General features: G+C 42.3%; 2 protein-coding genes across 4 annotated transcripts in view; both read right to left on the reverse strand.

Annotated features, from left to right (window-relative positions):
- Window positions 1–356: 356 nt before the first annotated feature.
- tmem181 (transmembrane protein 181) lies at window positions 357–6,173 on the reverse strand. 2 transcript variants are annotated; one of them, XM_084030903.1, is made up of 17 exons: window positions 5,972–6,173; window positions 4,583–4,686; window positions 4,292–4,359; window positions 3,904–3,994; window positions 3,657–3,775; window positions 3,260–3,376; window positions 3,007–3,087; window positions 2,749–2,848; window positions 2,462–2,592; window positions 2,282–2,373; window positions 2,129–2,186; window positions 1,909–2,011; window positions 1,765–1,816; window positions 1,556–1,638; window positions 1,370–1,459; window positions 1,217–1,283; window positions 357–1,103 (listed from the first exon to the last, which is right to left on the reverse strand). In XM_084030903.1, exons 1-17 carry the CDS (start codon window positions 6,103–6,105, stop codon window positions 1,019–1,021), a joined length of 1,575 nt encoding a protein of 524 aa, XP_083887029.1. In that variant the 5' UTR covers window positions 6,106–6,173; the 3' UTR covers window positions 357–1,018. The 2 variants fall into 2 exon arrangements, with proteins under 2 accessions (XP_083887029.1, XP_083887030.1); XM_084030904.1 differs by lacking the exon at window positions 5,972–6,173 and adding an exon at window positions 5,029–5,150.
- A 1,582-nt stretch (window positions 6,174–7,755) lies between these two features.
- tulp4a (TUB like protein 4a) overlaps window positions 7,756–21,194 on the reverse strand; it is a 28,088-nt gene continuing 14,649 nt past the window's right edge. The window contains exons 6-14 of one of the 2 annotated variants that reach the window (XM_084030360.1): window positions 18,537–18,644; window positions 18,189–18,355; window positions 17,171–17,395; window positions 16,728–16,962; window positions 14,890–15,034; window positions 14,179–14,350; window positions 13,859–13,952; window positions 10,276–13,751; window positions 7,756–10,154 (exon numbers count right to left, since the gene is read on the reverse strand). In XM_084030360.1, the coding sequence (XP_083886486.1) occupies window positions 10,038–10,154; window positions 10,276–13,751; window positions 13,859–13,952; window positions 14,179–14,350; window positions 14,890–15,034; window positions 16,728–16,962; window positions 17,171–17,395; window positions 18,189–18,355; window positions 18,537–18,644 (4,739 nt within the window). In that variant the 3' untranslated portion in view covers window positions 7,756–10,037. The remainder of the gene's footprint in view (window positions 10,155–10,275; window positions 13,752–13,858; window positions 13,953–14,178; window positions 14,351–14,889; window positions 15,035–16,727; window positions 16,963–17,170; window positions 17,396–18,188; window positions 18,356–18,536; window positions 18,645–21,194) is intronic. The other variant, XM_084030361.1, reaches the window with a different exon arrangement.

Consider the following 21,194-nt stretch of genomic DNA (forward strand, 5'->3'; position numbering starts at 1 on the left):
TGTATGCGATATAAGGAACGTTACGGAAGAAAAATAAACAAATAATTAAAATAATATGTTCTACATTAGGCAAAATATATTTGGCCAATGATATAACACCCGTACATGTGGGGATAAGAAATATTTTACATGATAAATCAGTCCATTTACATAAAGTTGTGTAAAATCCTCACAATTCAACTAAAGCCATCAATGTAATCAGAAAATACAGTCTCAAATGTCACCACTTTGAAACAAAATAAATTAAATTCTTATACAAGTGCAATTACAAGGCTGCTTTCCAAGAGAAGAATTAGTAAAAGGAGTGTTGAGAGAGAAGTGGTACCTAATCCGGCAAAGGCTCTCACTGTTTTAAAAAAAAAAGGAAGAATAATGTTTCAACAACAGCCATCGCTGCTATGGCACTTTTATAGCCGTTCATCACTCATGTCAGTGCTGGCGAGCCAGGATGTGCACTTACTGCCACTGCAGCATAAGCTTCATTTCACTTTCTCCCATCAATACTATGTTAACTCAACTTTGGCCAGATATATGCATTCTCATTAATCTCAGACTGTCAGAGAGCATAAAGGAATGACAAAAACAACACAGTGCAATAGAGAGATAACAGTGGTTCAACACAAAGCATTAAAAAAAATCACATTGATTTTGCACCAAACATCCCCAATTAATATTAGCACTTTCCCCGATCATTTCTAAATATCAGGTTGCGAAGAAACACCAGTTATCAGGAAAATAGATGATTTAAACAGGTTTCCTTTGTTTTCAAAGAGAGTGAAATCATAAAACAAAGAAAAACGTTTGAGTGGATTACATGCCCTAACTTTCAATAAAATACAGTACATTCAGCAGAGACGGAATTTTTAAAAATATAATTATGTACACTTACAGTATATCATTTCGTATCAGCAATGCAAGTACTCCTTATTTACACATACACATGATAGTTTGTTGTATTGTATTCTCATACTTTCCAACAGGGACACAAAAAGGAACAACAAGGCAGTCAGAGGTCTCATCAGTCGCTGTCACTTTCGTCCTGGTACTTGGCAGTTGCTTTGATAGCACGTCCATTTTGTAAAGGCATGTCTTCATAATCGCTCCTTCACAAAGACAAAGAAAACATCAGCTGGTTTAAGCAAGTTCACACTGAATACTACCTCCCAAACTGTAAGGAGGATTATTCAAATATTCAACTACGTAAACAAATGCTTACCCATATATTACTTCATCATCGGAGTCATTTAGCATGGAGAAAGCAGGGTTATCCTTCAACTGGGAGTCTGGGGAAAATAAACAAAACCAGCTGGGTTAATACATGAACTCATCTTCGTTATTCACTGAATTTAAATCATAATGCATTACTGACCATAAAGTGCATTTTTGGAGGGGGAATACACAAATGCCAATGTGTACAAGTAAAAATTGAGTAGACCATAGAATGATACAAATTCAGCTGGTATGTCTGGAGTTAAGGAAGGTTTTCAACATGGTATCTCACACAGTATATTTCAGCGAAAACATGGTCGAAATGAAATATTGTTTGAAAAGATATAGTTCTGGTAATGAGTAGAAAGCTCAGCGACGAAATTGTCTTGGAGAGCCCTGGCTCCAAACCTCAGGTAGAGGATGACCATGCTGGAGGAGAAAGAGGAACAAAAGTGAGGTGGATCAAATTAACCACAAACCTTATCAAACATTTAAAAAAAAAATGCAGACCCAAAGCAGGTCCTTTAAGCTTTTGGATTATCCTTTGGAACAAACCTTATAACAAGGACCACAAACGTCAGTGCCGTCAAAAACCTGAGCCGCAGATCTAGTGATTGAACACACGCAGCACATTGATGTTATCATACAACAAGCACTTGACTGGACTCAAATAGAGAGAGGTGTGAAAAGTTGTGATACCTGAGTAAGGCATGTTCTTGAGCTCAGAACAAGCTCTGACGACCAGAAAGATCAGGTAGAGGATGTAAAAGGCCACTACAATCAAGAAGAAGACCTTCATGCCCTGGAGAAATACCATGGGGCATTATTAAGCTGCTGGGCAAATTAAGATTTAAACACAGGCTTTACTTAATAACAATTTTGGACGGACAACCCGTACCAATAAAAATAACAGTCTCACCTGAAAGTTCACTATGTCCACTTTATACTGATAGGTAGGGTCCTGGAGTTCATTAACCCTGAAAATTCAGAAGAAGAGAGTAGATGTTTCCAGTGCTGTTGTAATTCAGTTTGAATCAGGCTGCTGGTGGTCAGTGGGGTGGGCCGGACTTACGTTTGCCATATGCCCAGTGTAACAGCCGATAGCCACAGAAGACCTACAATGATCAGCTTAGGCAGGTAGAACGTCAGACATTTCCTCTCACCCTGTGGAAATGACATTAAACAAAATACGGAAAGTAAGTTAAAATACGATCGGAGAACATTCAAAGTACGGGTGTAGCGCCGGACCCACCTGAACCCTGATGCCATGATAGACACAGAGCCAGAAGAGCAGCAGGGCACACAGGAACAGAGCCTGGAAGAAAGTGTCTAAGGTCCCTGGAAACCAGCTGTTCACCAAGAAAGACAGCGGGAAAAATGGATCTGAACAGCAAAAGCAACAAAAACACAATGTCGCACCATTTTTACAAAGAACAGGACACATGTAACATTTGCAGTTGACACTTTGAAAACCCCAGATCTCTGGCTGTGAATATAACAAGATGCAGCTGTAATTGGGCAAAATGTGCTGAAGCTCACCATTGTAGAGTAGCAGCAACGGGAGCAGGATAGACATCCACTTCTGTTCTATGCCCCAATCCCTCATAGAAAACTTCCTCAGCGAGTGTGCAAACATGCACTGGAACATGTAGAGAAAGAAATGTTAGCAATGCATTTGGTAAACACTGATTTACATGAGTTATCTTTTGTTCCCTGTCCTTTTGGTCAGATTGGGATATTGCTGGTGTGATATTGATGAAGATTAACACCTAAAGAAGTAATTTGTGCCGTGCTTACCGTCACCATAAAGGTCAACACCACAAAGACAAATCGGAACCAGATCTCCACTTGTGAGAAGTTGGGGTTGTACGTTTTCCACTGAGGGGGGAATTTTAAAAACAAGAACAAAAGGGGAAAAAATTAAAAGAGTAAAAATGCTGTGATGACATGTGAGCTCAAGCTATTAGAAAAAGAAGAAATCCAATGCAGAAACAAACAGACATTATGACAAATTTATGACAAAAAAATCCCACCAGAGTTAGTCACTTACCACAAACTTGACCTTGATTTCATATGTGATATTTTCAAGGCCCTTGAAGCTGACCATGACCTGGTACTGGGTGTAGTTAAGATATCCAAGATGGAGCACAATGATCTCATCACATTTCTGTAAAGGAAGAACGAGAAAAGCTGTGTCACTGTCGGTTCAGCAAACAATCTAACTGTATTGTGCATCAACAAACTGCTGAGGACGTTACCGTTCCGTCTAACATGATCTAACTCAATCAGTGACTCGCTGCTACACTGCAACCACATTTCATACCATTATTAATGAGATTTCAAAAATAATGCTGCGACGCTGGTTGCTGCCGCCTGACTAAATGATTAATGACAATCCGGCATACTGTGAGAGAGAAGGGCGGCTGGTTTTGCTGATTGACACTTACAGTTCCGCAGTGTAGCGTTCGTGACTTCTGGTGCACGTTGTTGATGTGCATCACACTTGCGTCCTGCATCACTCCCTTTAGCTCAACGTTGATTTCGAAAGGCTGCTGGAAGTCTCCCACTGACACAGACGGCAGTAAAAACATATTTTTATAAACCAAAGACAAGTATGTTTGCAAAAAAATATATATAAAAATGAAGGAGAAAGCAATTTGAGGTGCGTCATATGCCCTCAACACTAGGTCTTACTATTGCTGTGTTGAGTCTGCATCACGCAGGTGAGCCATAGCTGCTGGTTGTAGGTGGTGAGCGGGGGAGAAAACAGATTGAAGGGCCCAGTCTGGAAACATACAACGAAGGACATAATTAATATACTCAATGGAAATCACTGACACACACAAGATGTCATTCCAGTAAGAAGGAATAGGAACTACGGTCGCCAAAACCAAAAGGCTGAATTGCCAGAAAGTAGAGCATTCTAGTTAAAAATGTCACAACTTCTAGTAGTTCAGCATTACAGTGTAAATCTTCATAATATCCCACCAATTCATTATCATGAAGGTGACAGCATTGTATGAGTTTAAGTGATTGCATTCATTACACTCACACCCATGTCAACACTGCTCAACAATCTTACCTTAACTGAGAGGTTTTTGAGAAGTAACTGGTCACCATTGTGCTCTTGCTCTGAGATAATCTTAGGACCTACACAAAGTGAGATGACATAATGAATACACATTGAAGCAGCGGAGTGCACAGAAAGGAACAGAGTAGTGGAGAAAAGCAGTTGGCATTCTATGAGTATTGTGTTATCCGAGCTTGATAACTGTAACGTTGTCTACACCTCAACACCTGAAGTCTGTGTTTAAATGAATTCTGACCAACACTTAGCTTGAGCCAGTGTTGCAGAGATGCTTATCAGCCATACCTGCAATCCCAATGAAGACTGTGAGGCCAAAGCAGATCAGGAAAACCACGAAGACCAAGACAAAATGTCTTTTGGAGAGGGTGTAGAGGCGCATGGGGGCCAATCTGTCAATGGGAGACATTAATTGGGGTTAACAGACACACAGACACAGACACAGACACAGACACAGACACAGACACACACACAGACACACACACACACACACACACACACGTTTATCATCAGAGACACAAGCAGACATTGCGCGGACGGCACCGGCGTGGCCCAAGTTTGTTTTGTGGTTTAATGTTAGCCTACTGTGTTTCCGGTGAGGATATGTCAACACTGCTAGCTCCCATGCTAGTTAACGCTAACGTTAACAGATGGTAGAAAAGAACGTGTCCCTCACGCGTTTAATCACCGGTGACACAACCCGCGTGTGTCCGCGGACTACACGTCACACTTACAGCTCCATTGGCTTCGCTTCGCAGTCTCGGTTCCGAGGAAAAACGTCAAAACTTCGCAGTGAATCCACATCCGTGTAGCAACATCAGCTTGCGACAACTGGAATGCAACGTCATCGAGTGGGCGGGGCCGTGGTCACGTGACAGCGGAAGGGATTTCCCTCCTCCTTTTGTAGTGCATGAGGGAGCTGCCATGTTCATAGAAATGGAATATTCCGTTGCTATGGTACTTTTTAAGTATTAGACGTGGTTGATGTACTTTATATGAGGATGATTTGAATTTCGCATAAATGCGTCCGTTTCGAATGAAAGGGCAATCTAACGGTTTTTTGTTGTTCTTGTTTTGAAAGTCTTTTGCGTATTGCGTACCACGACTGCGTCATACGTTCACGTTGACTTTTCATTTCTAATGAGCGAAAAAAAAAAAAAAAAAAAAAAAAATCGAATGAGCTCTAAAAGCGATTTATGGTTAATTTCTTCAAATTTGAACACGTCATTTTTGAAATAGGTATATGGTATATAATGCAGATATAGGCTATGGTTAAATTCCCTCCCACAAGACAACACTTGTTGCCTTTGATAGGAATCAAGAGGCCTCTACCTCGTTTAAATTGGGAGATGAATACAAATTTTTAGAACATACTGAAATGTATTTCATCCATTTCCACTGATTTTAAAGTAGGCTATTTTAGGACTGCTCTACCCCTTCGCCTGGCATCATCTGAAATATAAAGCGACAGCATATCTCAACGGTGAACACCTCTCGTTTGCATCTATCATCATAAAACAACTCATAATGTAACAACTGTTCAACCTCAGGTGCGGATTGTTGAATTATAATTCACAGCATACAACGCCAAAAAAGATGCCATGATATTGTAACGCAGCGGGAAATGTGTCTGCAATTGTGTTATTGGATAGGGACAATATAGAACAGGAGACCCACCTGTAAAAACGATCATCCCTGTAAGGTGTCAGGTCCTCTTTCAGCTCGTTATAGGCCTCCTGTATCTTCCTACAGAAGTATTTCAGCTCGCTGTACAGAGGGTTTTCCAAGCCGGACGAGTAGTCGGTGTCCATTATGACGCTGAGCCGTCGGGCGGCTGAAAATGGCGATGAGGAAAACAACTCGCGGCCTTCAGAGAGCAGCACAACGATCTGTCTGCATTGTCACGTCGGTTAATTGAAAATGCAGCCGAAGCTGTTTTGTTTGTGTCGGTTCAAAGAAAGACAAAAAAAAAGCTGTAAAAAAAAAAGAGAAGAGCGGGCGGAAGCACATAGGCAACACACAGGGGGAGAGTCACGTGATATGAGTTCAGCACCACGGACAGAGACACAGACAGCAGCGATACCACAACGTGGTCAGCGTCGTGGTCGTGGATATATTGGCTCCAGAGATGAACTCGTCCAAGTATGTTAGTCTTCTACTCAAACCCATCAGTGAATACCTTTACATATTTAAAATGTAAACACAAATACAACATTTTATAAACGCATACACTCAAATTGGAGTCTAGTTTGGGTGTGGAGAATCCCTAAATTATGAGCTACTAAGTCTGTGTCGTTACATGAGCTATATTAAGTAAAACAATGTGAGACGAACTTTCCAATTCACAAGAAAGCATTTTTATAACTATGAAATGTAAGTCTGTATCAGGGTCCTTAGATTGTGCGTTCTCATTCAAAGGAATGGAACCGGACTATTGTTAGAAGTACAAGTTCCACCAGTGCATTTCCAGCTACCATGTAAGTCATAATGTCATAATGTTTGAAGGCCATTTGTGCTGCTATGTGAGGGTTGTTACCCAGCTTGATCATAACATGACAAGCATTGTCCAAGTTTTTAGGATATTATCATGGAATGGCCATATCCTTTAACTTTTTGCCAGGTGAGTGGTGTTCGACTTGACTTCCTTTTTTAACTTTCGTCTTCCAGACCAAAGAGAACCTTCATTACATTGTTTGATCTTCCAAGCGACCTGGACATTTTCTTATTTGAAAAATAATGTTTGCTGTCTGAGACCAGAGTGCCACCTTGTGTTAACATCTAGTCAAGTCCAATAGCTGGCTCACTTTGCACAAGGCCATCTAGAAATTCATCAATAATAATGGATCTATTTAGCAGACAAGACAGGATTTTCGGAAAACAATGACGTTTTATTCAAAAGATGCGTGACATATACAATTATAAAATAATTTACATGGCATGCCTTACTATCCATTCACTATAAACGTTCAGTCACCAAATCAGACTCAGTTTCTTTTCAAGTGTTTGTCATTTAGGTCTACATCTACAAATACAAAGCACATACCTTTTCTAAAGAAAAGCCAAATCCTACAATATCTACAACAGGTCATCTCTTAAAATCAGTTTAAAGTGAATCCTTTACCCAAGTCCACAGGCAATTCTGAACATGAACTCAGTGGCTTCCACTTGTGAACTTGTGTGAATGATGTTTGTGTATGCATGTGTGTGTATGTGTAAGAAGCCATGAACACACACGTTTAAAGATAGTAGATTTAACACTGATGGGATTGGTAGACTGCACAGTTGAATACAGACACACCTTAACTTGACAGTTACAATCTACATAACTAGTCTACCAACTACACTAAACTGGGCACTTACTCATTCACATCTTTTCCATCCAATGCAAACTTCACAAAACACAGAAAATTTGCCCGTTCCCATCCCCCCTCCCCCCCCCATCCCCCCCAGCCCCACCCCATCTTCCCATCTCACAATTTGGGCTACACTTGTAACAAATTTTTTATCAACACAAAGAAATGTTCAGAAAACTCCACAATATACAGTATATATAGATACTATATCTCCTTCAGGAAATAATCTCATAAATAAAATGTACAGACCAGCAACTGAGATGCTGAACTAAAAGAATGGTATCAAACTGTGGTCAAAAGTGATGACAAAGGATTTATTCCCTCTAATAAAATATTGCACAACTAACACAAAAAGATGGATATTTTCTTTATGACATGCTCATGTACTTTCAATTTTTTTTGTAACATAGGAGGCTTTTTTTGTATTATTTTTCAATCCCCATCCCTAGAACCCCCTCTTACAGACATGCATCTTGTTGAGATCACACTTAAGAATTTAACAATCTCCGAAATTCAGAGATAAAACAGAGGTGGTCCAAAGAAATTGTTTTTCTTTATATCAATAATTAAGTTACACTTAACCCATTTTCAACTATAAATTTTAGCAAATGCATATTTTGGCACAATGGTTAAGAGTTGACCACAATCTCACCTGCCTAATATTACTGCAATTTTTCATTATCTTGGCCACATTTTATACAGATAAATCCTATTTATTTCTATTTTCAATGTGCCTAATAATATAATCCTGCCCGCACTCCTATCAGCTGGCTCTGTTCTGTGTCCTTAGTTCATCGCAAACACAAGCTTGACTGCCTGAATGATTAAAAAAACAAACAAAAAACAGCTTCAGATTTCAGTGTCAGCTTAATTAACAGATTTCAATAGCTTCATCCTTCATTGGAGTTCTAATTTCAAAGATTCAGTGACAGTGATTTCAGCTTAACTGTTAACTTTTTTTTGTGGTTGTAGCGTTCGAGTTAAACAGCACTACAGCGTCACTCCACACCTGAAATTACACTTGAAACACAGTGGGAACAGGTGTAAACAGACCTCAAAGTCACCCATGTCTCTTTACAACATTTACATATGACTGATATGTATTTACATGACTTCTGAAAAGAGTATGAAATGGCATAGGTGAAATATACAAAAATATTTCCTGTACCTTGCTTACATGTTTAGTGTGGTCTGGGACAGCGTCCCCCCAACTACACGCTCACTTCACAGAAGTGACAGCAGGTGACAGACAAATCACTTCATGCCAGAGGTTAAATTGTTCAATCCAGGCATTGGTGACTTCTTTTGCGCCCATGTCACCATATGTAAATATTTCACTAAGTGCAGAATATATCAGTCAAAGCTATTCAGTATACCCTTTCCACCTAAATTACTCCAGACTACACAGCAATATTCAAATTCAGCCACCAGTTCTCCCAAATAAAGCAGTTAAGATGAAAACCATGTTAACAGGGTATGAAGAGTGTATATCACAAACAATGACGATGTTAAAATTCATATCTGAATAGATAAAGAAAAAAATGTACATATAAATTAATCTATGTAGCAGAGTAACATTTCTTCTTCCTTCAATGTCCCAGGAAAATATGTGTAAAAGACTGCAGTTCACTTTATCTGTGTATACTACTTGACTTCCCCAAGTTTTTAACAGTGGCACACCTTTTACTACAGTGAAAAGTGTGACCTCTTAGTAGTGCTCCTAAATGATGCATATATGTAAGTCTCAATTCCATCCATGGTGGATTGAGATATTAACAAAAGAAATGGCGGAGAGCAAAAACAAAAAGACCCTCCTACCCTCCGCCATGTTTAGTCATTTAATAAAATCCTAAAAAGCAAAAGCAGTATAATAAAGTGGTAACTGTTTCACTGAAGTTTGTACAGCAATGGATTTCAGTGCCCAGTAGTACCTGTGCGCTCTGGGGGAAAAAAACAACAACTGTGGTCTCCAGAGTGTGGTTTTCAAGTATTACTGCTGCTTAGTTTGAAAACTGCACCTTGACAATTCCCCTCTCACTTAACCGATCGGTTATCATGTCTATAAGCTTCTTCTAGCTAAAGCAGCATTTATTTGCATGACGATTACCAAAGCTCAGCTCTTTGGCCCTACATGCAATGCAAGGTGCCACTGACTGCCAAACGGAGCAAATCTGTGGGCATCCTTGGCAAATGCAGCCAATGCTTATTGCACCAACTCTAGTGGCAGCATTGTGTAGTGCAGCATGATTGTATCTCTCTATGACCAGGGCTGATTTAAGTCTTCTTGCCAAAATCAAAGTTTTTTTAATCTCAAATGAAACAACTGTGCCCCTTCAACAAAAAGCATTTAAATCCCAGATATAACTCAGGGTAAATAGGGAGGGAACATCTCATTTGAGGCGTTGAGTAACATTGGCTAAAGCCACTGCAAAGGCCTGCACAGCAGAGAAGGGATACTGGAAGTCTAAGATGTAGGCATTGCCATCAATCCTGCCAAACTGCATCACCTGTGTAGAAAAATAACAAACAAAAAAGTTAATACAGACTGTAGAAGGTACTGTCATTAAGATCATATCCTTGTGTACACAGTATTTCAGTTGAATACTTCTAATGAGTGATATTTCTTACCTGTCTACCCTCCAGTTCAATTTGAAAGTTCTTGGCAGACTCCTGTGTGACACGCCCACCAAAGTCCAGCTGGTAGACCTGCGTGGCTTCATTCCACAGTGGCTGTTTGTTGGCCATTACATACACAAAGCCCTGGCTTCCCAGCCCTCTGTCCTCCTTCTCATTGGCCTTACGACACTTGATCTCATCCAGTTCACTGGCAGCCCTCAAGTTCCTCTTACTCTTCCAGCCCTTCTTACCACTCTGGCACTGATTGAGCAGCTCATCCCCACTGATGAACAGCTCTGGCTCACTTTCTGAACTGTCTTGGAACTCACTATTGGCAGTGGCCTTACTCAGCTTCTTGGCTTTCAGCTGCTGCTCTTTCTGTCCCTTCAGCTTCTTCTTGTCCCTTCCTCCCAGCCGCGGACTGGAGATGAGCGAGTTGAAATCACCCAAAGCTCTGCCCTCCTTTTTCGACTTGCTCCCTTCAGCCAAAGGTGGCACGTTAGCCTCCTCAGCACGCCCATCCACCCGCTTGCGGTTCTTCTTGCTGAACTTCTCAGACCGCTGAGGGACAGGGCTCTCAGTCAAGGAGAGCACCTCCTGAAAACCGTCACTAGCCTCTGCCATGGTCTCTTGTAACCCTCCATGGCTCTGCAGCTCTGCTGGTGGTGGTGGAGGGGGGGGTGGAGGAGGTGGCGGTGGAGGAGGAGGTGGCGGCGAAAGAACATTTTTGTCTACTGCCATGTGGGAGGCTTTGGGTGGTAGTGGCACTGCAGGACTGGGCATAGGCGGGCAAGAATTATAGGTACCCCAAGGAGTGTGAAGGGCAATAGGGGGGATGGGGAGCCCAGCACAAGCACTTCCTCCTGGATACAAGGGTGGGAGAGGGCAGCAGGCTAGGTTTGCCAGGTTTGCCGTGTAACCAGGCGGTAATACAAGGGTTGCATCCTGCTGCGAGAAGGGTAAAGGTGCAAGCAACTCCTTTGGGGAGGAGCAGGGGCGTGGAGATCCTGGGATGGGCTGTAGCTGGGCTCCAGAATAGACAGTTGTTGGAGGGTATTGGAGAGAAATTTGGTAGCCTGCAGCTGCTGCGGCAGCTTGAAATGATGCAGCACTTGGACTGGTGGGGGACTTTGGAGAAAGGACAAAAGGAAGCCTGGACACATCCAAGTGTTGAGCTGGGCTAAGAATAAGTGGAGGTGGTTTATGGGGTCCAGGAGGGCCAGTGGGGTTCAGGGTTGCTGTCCGTTCCTGAGGAACCCACACCTCCTCTGTGGCAGCTGGGTCCCACTGATAGGGAGGTGGGCGTTTGACAACCATCCCTGATGTATCATTTCCTCCAAGCGCCAGATTCCTCAGTGACTGGTTCAGCATTTCATCCTCAGCAAAAGCTGAATTCACATAATCAGCCCTGTCTCTGTTACTTCCACCTCCTGCTGCAGTTCCAGATCCTTCAAGAGAGCTCAGCAGGTTGTAAGAGGACTGAGAGGCCAAAGTAGTAGTGCTGTTGGAGTGAACAATAACTGTGCTGTGTGGTGCCCCATTCCCTGGAGGGAAATCCTGTCTGATAATAGTCCCTCCTGCTATCCCATTAGTGCTCCCTGGGGCAGTGCTTCCAACACTGGATCCACTGCTACACTGACTGCATGTGTATAAGGCTGTTGGCACCCTCTGCTGGAACGAGGCTGCTAGTGCATTATTGTTTTTAGCTTTAGGAGGAAGTGGTCTGGGCGGCTCCAGCATCTGGGCAACTTTGAGAGCGGCCTCTCGGCTGTTCCTCCTGAGAGTAGCATGGATCAGACTGCTGTCAAGCCTCTGCCCAGGGTTCCTGCCGACAGCACTGTTCTGATTGGCTGGGTCAGGGTATGGGGGCGGGTCTCCGCTGGGTATGGAATAGCGAGGTGCAGTGAGTCTATTGAGTGTAGCAGAGGTGTAGGGTAGTTGGATCTTCTTGTCGGCTGTAGAGGAGGAAGATGATGAAGAGGTGACCCTGAGAGTGGCAGAGCTGCCAGGTCCCTGGAGTGTGTAGACATTCTGATTGCAGACAAGGCGTGTTCGAGGACGACATACTTCCTCCACATTCCCACTGCTGTCAAATGTTGTTATCCTCTCATATCCCAGTGGTGTGGGGTACTGCGCTTGTTGCTGACCTGAAGGATAAAGTGATAACTCTCCCTTCTTCAGGCAAAGGTCACCAGGGGGAGGAGTCCCACTGTTGCCCCCTCCTGTTCCAGATGCAGGATTGGAGGCTGCAACGGAGGCTGAAGCAGCAGCAGCAGCGGCAGCTGCGGCAGCCACAGCAGCAGCAACTGTCCCGGGGTAAGGCGGCGGGGGGTTCATCTTGCTGAGCTCTAGAGGGGCACTAAACACCACTGTATCACCCTCAGCGAGTTGTGGAGTTGAGCGAGTGGTTTTGATTTTCAGTAGGTGCTCGTGTTCACCCCCCACTGCTCTCTCAACCACTAAATCAGCAGGTGGATGAGGGAACTGTATCTGCAGTGCCCCCTGCTGGAGCCCAACTACCCCTGAAGGCTGTCCTGATGACATAGAGGGAGCAGGGATTTGAATTTGGAGCTGCTGAAGTTGATGGTGGTGCTGCTGCTGTTGCATCTGATGCTGCTGCTGCTGCTGCGTTTGCTGTTGATGATGCATTTGTTGCTGCAGTTGCTGCTGAATTTGTTGATGCTGCTGTTGTAGTTGCTGCTGTTGTTGCATGTGCTGCTGGAGCTGATGTTGATGCTGCTGCTGCATGTGTTGAAGCTGCTGCTGAATGTGCTGTTGCTGAAGCTGCTGCTGCTGTTGTAAGTGTTGGTGCTGAAGCATCTGTTGCTGCTGCTGTTGGAGTTGGTGCTGCTGCTGTTGAAGTTGGTGTTGCTGCTGGAGCTGTTGGTGCTGATGCTGAATTTGTTGGTGGTGTTGTAGTTGTTGGTGTTGGTGGTGCTGCTGCTGTTGTTGCTGTTGTTGTTGATGATGATGGCTTGGTTGTTGTTGTTGTTGCTGTTGTTGTTGTGAAGGATGATGAGAAGGTGGAGGTCCCACCATTAGGCGACCCATCTCTAGTCCCCCAAAGATGACCTGACCAGGACTTGAGTACCTGGTGGGAACTGTGTACTGGGCTGTCAGGATGGTGTCATGGCTTTGGTCTGACCCACCAGCAGCGGCCCCAGCAGGGGTTGCTGTGGAATTCGTTAGGACATCAAGCTGAACATTTTGATTGGCTAGGAGTGACTGGACCAGACCAATGCTTTGGGCGGGGGACATGGCCTGGGCAGGACTATGGATGGGGGCAATAGGGATATTGACAGTGCAGGGCGGGTTGTCATCGGTGGCTCCAGCAGGGCCTGTGGCAGGCAGGTCGTCTTCGTCCTCACTGAAGACGTTGGAACTGAAGACGGGCAGATTGATGTAGTCCATGGAGATTTTCCTCACCTCTGGCAGGTAGATGGTCATCTGTCTGGGCTGCAGATGGAGGAGGCTTGTCTTATAGATGACTGAGGGGAGAGGCAATAAAGGCATTTGAGAAATGGGAAAAATCAAAATGACCAATGTTATCAATTTATGTGTTCATGCTAAGTGCTAAAAGCTGCTGAGTGATTACCTGCACCAAGATTAGTTGGCAAGAACGTGGCAAGCCCCACAATCTTGAACTTTGTTCCCCAAATATTGGATGTGACCTGAGCAAGGTAATTTTGCTGCATGACAGGAACAAAGAGAATCGTATTATTTTCTAAGAAAACATAAAACAATCTATAGAATAAATACACTGGAAATAGTGAAATGTGTGAGCTTATCATTGAACAAAAACATTGCCCACACGCCTGGACACAAACGCGACCTGACCAATCCATAGGTGATGGGAATGGATCCCTCACCGGCTTCCCAAACAAATGAATTCACCTTAAATAGTTTGACTGTTACCTGAGTGATGTCATCTAGAGGAAATTCCCTCCGTGTTAGACTTGGTGACCCAATTGAGGGTTTCCGTATAGGTAATCGTGGTGACCTGGATATCTCTTGCGTAGCACGGGAAAGTTTGGGCGATTTTCTGGGATCAATGTTGATCCTGTTGGTAAAGGGACAAACTAAGTCTCTACAGAGAAGGTAGCAAATAAAAAAAGAAGGTTTAGGCATGCAGTGGAACCAAGAAACAAAACTAAAACATTTCATTAGATATTTATATAAAAGGGTTAATAAAATGGGAAAGAAGACTACTTTAGGAGAATACTACTGGGATGGCAGACTAACTTTATCAGTCTGGCATCCATATATTAACTTTATTACTAATACACATTGTTAAAGGTAAATTGTTATGTTTTCATGCTGTTGGAAGATAGATCGACAGCAATCTAAGACATCTGCATGCAGCCGTGGTTCTCTGCTTTCACAGAAGCATCTAAACCAAATAACTGGGTACAAAATAGTTTCCTGATTCAAACTGATATACAAATAAATGTGCAATATGTAGTGCACACATTTATAACTTGATCTGTTTAATATTGTGTGGACTGAACCTTTTTCTATTCCACACAGTCCATTGGCTGCTGATGGTTCACAGAACCAAGTATCATATGAAAAAAAGAGGAAATATTAGTTTAGGATGACATGCTGCAGTGTCAGGTGTCTCGTTACCTGGGAAGTTTGGGGGATTTGCTACCCCTAGAAATCTTTGGGGATTTCTTGCCAACCCAGTCATCACTCAGCTCAATGTCACTGGAGTCGGAGCAGTTACAGCTGTCAATCATGGCAGATATCAGACTGTTGCCGTATATTTCATCTGAGGAGAGAAAACAAGATGGAGGATGTGAAGAATAGTAAATTTTGACATATTTCTGACACTCCAGATATTACACACATTTCTCGTCAAAACATAGGATAATAAAAACCTATATGCTAAACCTTGGCGATTTGTTTTTAAAATGAGGCATACTGAAAAAATATTGTACTTAATACAATTCTCACTTCACCTAATGGTCTAAATAACTTGCTGCTGCACAGCGCTGCTCTGCTTCATCGGTCTGTGCCGCACGGATCACAGATATAGAAAATATATTCACGCTGCAGCATTATCCGTTATTAATTTGTCTTTCACCGTGGAGAAAATTAACGATGTATTCTGGCAAAGTGCCCGTTATTTGTGGGATTTTTTCTCTTTGGGTTTTACATTTTATGAACAGAACTGTCAAGCTTGATTGGTGGGCGGGAGTTGGCACGCGGGCCACGAGTTGAATGGGCCTGTCCTATGGAGTAAATCAGGCAGGGAAGAAGGGAATACAAATGTAAGATACTCTAATAATAATAATAATAATAATAATAATAATGAATGGAATTTATATAGCGCCTTTCAAGAAACCCAAGGACTGTCATTTGGTCGGACTCTACAGTCGTTATATTACAATAAATAATATAATAAAACTACTTTAACAACCTGGAGGCATGCACCTTCATATTTTTTTTTACAAATCATGCAGCAGAAATGTTCCACCATTTCTACAGATACACATTCAAACCTATTCAGTCCAAATCATTTTTCAGTAGTTTCAATTCTTCTCTTTTTCCTCAATCATAAGAAGTCTGTGAACCATTGCTACTTTAGTTTAGGTCAAGCTAATTTATTTGATGGACATTAAAGTGTGAATTGGCTGGAACCATTTCATGGCTGGCTTCATTTATCACTGTGTGGGGAGGGTGCGGGTTGATTTATGAGGAACCCAGAGGCCATCAGAGTACCCATTAAGTAGCTTTTAATTAACATGGGCCCTGTCTGCCTCGATGTGACTATAACGTTCTCAATCTGAGTGCCAACTCAAGAAACTCAAATAACTGGAAAAGTACTGGGAAAGGAAAATGTGTCTGGGAGGGATTCATTTAGCAGTTCCATTTGAATCTCTACAAAATTGTTGCTATTAAAACATGTACTGTGTGTATGTTATGATTGGAACATACACATAATTGGTTTTCTCAAAAACAAAGAAAGTACATTTTGGAATTTTTGGGATTTTCTGAAAATGCAATCAGGAATATTTTAATACAAACGTTTATTGAAGTAACGTTATGGGTATTACGATTCACTGGGCTCTAATTTAATGAAATGACGGGCAAAGTGCAAAGTCTGGCAACAAGCAAAGTGTTTCACGCTTGAACTACAGCTAATAAGAAGTTACGTGTGAACAAAGCCTTACGTATCAACATACCAAACAGATTTTACGTGTGAACATTGCAAACTGATTTTGCCCGGTTACATTAGCTTTAGTTAGACATTAGAATTTTGACTTTGCTAACGTTGAAGTTAAGTTATCTGGACCTGGCGGGCCATTGCTGCAAAATGTACACAGCCGAAAACTATTAAAAAAAAATTGACAATGTATGTCCATCCTTCTTAGACATATACCATAAATGAAAAGCTCAGTTTTTATAGCCTATATGTACAATTGATGTTTTAGTATTTTGTTCTGTAAGCTCAGTTTTACCTGTTTTCCCATCTGTCTTGGGGTCCATAATCACAAACTCTGGACGCAGTTTACTTATTCGTCGGCCTTTGAGGATAGGCACCAGACCTCCAAGGTACTCCAGGTACAGAGTGTAGCAGGGACCCCCCACCTCAGGGTTATCCTCCGTACGCTTCATTGTACAGTGCAGACGCTCGTTTCCAACTGTTGGGTAGCTCACAAAATCACGCATGTTGTTGGGATCAGGGATGGGTGGCTGAAAGAGAAAACCACAACAACTTTAGGTAAAGTGTACTGCTCTTTCTAGTGTGTTATGCATAGCTACACTCTGCCTGGGGATATTTGTAAAGTAGGCTAATCTCAGGTTATGAATGCGAAGCATCAAGTCAATTTTCAGGTGGCTCTTCATATTTGTTTTAATTTTTTCCCCCCAATAGATCTAGCACCCTCCCCGTCTTCATTACCTTGATGGTAGGGACAAAAGCAGTAGTGACGTAAGAACAGAGGCGGGAAGGCATAGTGAGCTTGGTAACATCTTTTTCCTCCTTCACTGCTGTAGCGATGCCCTGCTGGCAGAGTAGCTGCAGGCTGGCAACGCGGTGCTCCACCCGCACCACGTAGAGGGCCGGGCCACATGCCAAGAACAGACGAGAGTCCCGGTGACCCCAACACAACGTAGTGATGGGGCGCTGCAGGGTCATTGAGGAGATACATTGGAGAGAGGGTAAGATTGGTTGTCACATTTACTACATTCTTTACTACATCCATTCAAAAATGTTAATGTAAATATTATCACCACTCAACCCACAGTTGTATGATAGACTAGCATCGCCCCTTTGCTTTTATGATCTATTTGGGCTACTATTTATTTGTTTAACATTGTTAATTTTTTCCACCAGCAGCAGCAGAGGATGCTAGCTTCATATTTTGTAGGGACAAGTTTGCCACCACTCAATCTGACAGCCGTAACGTTACAGCAAGTAGGATGATCCATCGAGACAACGTGTAAGATGATAAAAGTCAACACTCAGCAACAACATTCAATGTACGACCAATCTGGTCCTACAAATGGGCTTTTCTTTTTTTGTTATGACGGTGTCTGAACGCAGCCAAAACAAGCTTCTCCTCTATTTTCGATCTCAATGACATTAACAATGACGTCACCGGCGTTTTTTGAAAAGCGAAAGCTTCAACTTGAAGTGCCCAGAGCAGCGGCACAAGAACGGCAGAGTGCTTAGAAAAAAATATGCTGGATGCAGTGCCTTTTCTCCAGGCAGCTTATTGAAAAAAGATGTTTGTGCTCAGATAAATACGCTTTGTGGACACAGGTTCTAATTAGTATTTTTCATACATTTGTCTCCAGCTAGTGACATCTTAAGCCTTCAAATACGTCTTGAGGAAGGGAAAGACAATACATACAATTTTGAGTACTGTGACTCACACTACTCATTAGTCAGGTTTGGCCCTGTTAAAGCTGATCACCTGTGCTGGTGTGTCCAGTGTGTAGATATGTTCACCCCGAACGTTGTAGAACTTAACGAGGGCATTCCTGGTGGGGGGAGGACAGGAGGGGTCTGGGGAGAGGAGGGTCCTCTCCATCCCTGCCACTGCAAGGAGGTCTCCCTGCGAGCACCACTGGACCACCACGTCTACAGCACCAGTCACAGGTGAAAACCATAATAGAAATAATAAAAATAAAATAATAAAAAGATAGAAAACATACCATTCTTTAAGACATGTACATATTTATTAACGAGTGAGTGAGAGGATGAAACACAAGAGAGAGACAATGTTACTGGAGCACTTGGACGTGCATTAATGATAACACACCTTTAAGACCAGTGCGGATGAGGGTGGGAGAGAGGTCATCGTAGTTGTTCATCAGGCTGATGTCTCCCGAGGTGAAGCTGACTGTCAGCAGTGGTTTCTGGCTTTGCACTGGGAAGAGACAAAGTAAATGTGTTGTGGAGAGTGAATGTCAATCGATGTCTAATCAAAGGAGTCAAGTAATGGATTGCTCTCTTTTCAAACAATTTTTAATATTCATAAGAATAAACTACTTCACGAACATGCTCTCAGCACACCTCACCTCCTGCTTGTATAGCTGCAAACAAGTGGCATTCTTAGTCAGACTACTATATATAAAACACCTTCAAACAACTATGTGTTCCATTAAAACATCCTTGAGTCTGTACTTTCAATGACCCAAATACAAACTAATAAAATATCCACCTCTGCTTGTGATCTTCAGTCAAATACAGTTACTACTCCTCTTTAGTAATCAGTTCACAATGGGTTTTTGTTTAGCATTAAATGAGATGTATGATGCTGCTGTAAATGCAGTGTGTTGTGCTGTGCAGTGATAATGGGTCATCATCATCATACATCATGATAGAGAGATCTGGCAGGTGGAGGAAGAGGCGATCTAGTGTCTCAGTCAGGTTCACTTGAGAGATCATTTCTATCAGTACCAATCAATCAATATTGACTGGTTTAATTAGTGAGTTAGAGCATAATCAGTGTTCCGGCTTAGGCATTCACTTTTCAGCTTTCCCATGTGGCTCACAGTGAAGTGAGGGGAGAAATGGCAAAGCAGGAGGAGGACAAACTCTCACCAACACAGCCTTAGCAACTGGGACTAATTAAGCTCAAGAGAAAAAGGAGGCGAAAGACAAAAGGGCAACATGAGAGTGGGGAAAGCTAACCACATGCAACTCTTCCCTTGTGACATGTTCCGGTGTACCGCATACACACTGGGCATCTATGTATCGTCATCGGACAGTGAACTCATCAGCTACCCTCTCATGCTCACTGTTGGCTGTTCTTAATTACTACCATTGTATGTGTCTTTAGGCTTCCAGTGTAGGCAGGCAATACAAAAAAAAAAAAAAAAAAAAAAAAAAAAACTCACACACGAGAAAGCACCATTGACAATACAGTCACAATCGACTATTTCGTCAAATTTTGTCTAACACTTGGTGCATTTCGATCATTTGTAACGGCAGAAGCATAACGTCAACATGATGCAGCTGGATCGTAATCAGTATAGTGAACTAGGAGAGGTGCTGCCAAAGAGGAAGAAAAGAGCCGTCTGGTTTTTTTTTTTGCTGGACCACAGCAAAGTGGGAGCCAGCCCTATAAACGCAAATGTTTGTCAATTACTCCGACTGAGTGAATGATGAAAATACACAATCAGTCATTGCACTTTCAAAATGCGCCAGAAGTGTTTCCAATGGTAACATTCTTTGCCACCACAGCAGAAAAAAAATAAATAGAAATCACAAAAGAAAACAATATATTTCATGATCAGTCACATGGAACAGGTTTTAATATAGTTTTATGTCGCCAGCTGGCATTTATGACCATGTGTGCCTGAACACAGTCTTGTACTGCGACTACAACACCAATGTGTGTCCGTCTATACTGTTGAAATTGAAGGAAATAAAGTAGTTCAATATATTTTTTATAGTCTATTTAATCAATGTTTTTCCACGCTTTAACAAATACAAAAGTTAAAATAGACATCTGTAGAACATGATATTAGTTACAAGACATCCGAGAACATGACCACCACAGTGCCAAAGCAAATAATTGAAATAAGGTAATGAAATAATCCAAATAAATTATATAATGTGGAAGGGTTGCCTATAAAAGTGTCTTGTAAGAGATTCTGAGAGGGGAAAGCTAACATTTTACAAGATATTTAGTATACCAACGTTTGTGGTCATATTCTCAGTCTCAAACAACACTTAACCATCACATGTGATATGGTACACTTTAAGAATAAATATTACTGGGACCTCAACAGCTTGCAAATAAACATTTAATATCCAGGGATTCACATTAAAGACACCACTGAGTATCTCTGTAACAACCTGGCAACAATTGAGCACATTGACCATACACGGTCCAGAACAGTGTAAACGCAAATGTGTGCACATGATCAGGATGCTACCACCTCTGTCTCATTTTGAGCCAGGAACAACCGGGTATGACGACGACATTGCAGCATTAAGAGCAAAAAGGAGGTCCAATGGCAATGTCAGCCAAATCCTCCTCCGCCTCCACCTCCTGCCCTCCATCTTTCACCGCAGCCCCCCACCCATCTTGCTTTTGGTCACACTCTTTTGTTTTAATGTGCATTTCCCTCCCCGTCTTCACAACTGGCAGAGAAGTGGAAAATAGTTGAATAGTCACCTTCCTCCTTCTAAAGCTTCATTACATGGCACAGATTAGCCTTTGAGATCAGCGTGACAAATTACTTTAAAACCTTTTGCATTTCTGCACAATTCTATAATCCAAACCAAATAAAATGTTTAACAGGTAACAGTCATAACTTGTGTCCCCACCTGGGGCCCCCAATTTCGAAATCTTTCCCTGTCCCTAAGGACTAAGAGCATGAGGACAAATTGATAGAGCAGTAAAGGATGGGAGGAGTTGAGATTGTCACAGATCTGCTTTCTTCTGCGAGGAGGTAACTACTAAACC

Source organism: Eutrigla gurnardus (assembly GCF_963514095.1).
Source record: "Eutrigla gurnardus genome assembly, chromosome: 16".
Taxonomy (NCBI): domain Eukaryota; kingdom Metazoa; phylum Chordata; class Actinopteri; order Perciformes; family Triglidae; genus Eutrigla; species Eutrigla gurnardus.

Excerpts from the sequence above, each read along its gene's own strand:
- tmem181 (XM_084030903.1), bottom strand. The coding sequence starts at position 6,105 with ATGGACACCGACTACTCGTCCGGCTTGGAAAACCCTCTGTACAGCGAG. Across the intron at positions 2,593-2,748 it reads GTTGCTGCTACTCTACAATG|ATCCATTTTTCCCGCTGTCT; the intron begins GTGAGCTTCAGC and ends TTTGCTGTTCAG. Across the intron at positions 1,639-1,764 it reads TTTGTGGTCCTTGTTATAAG|CATGGTCATCCTCTACCTGA; the intron begins GTTTGTTCCAAA and ends TTTCTCCTCCAG.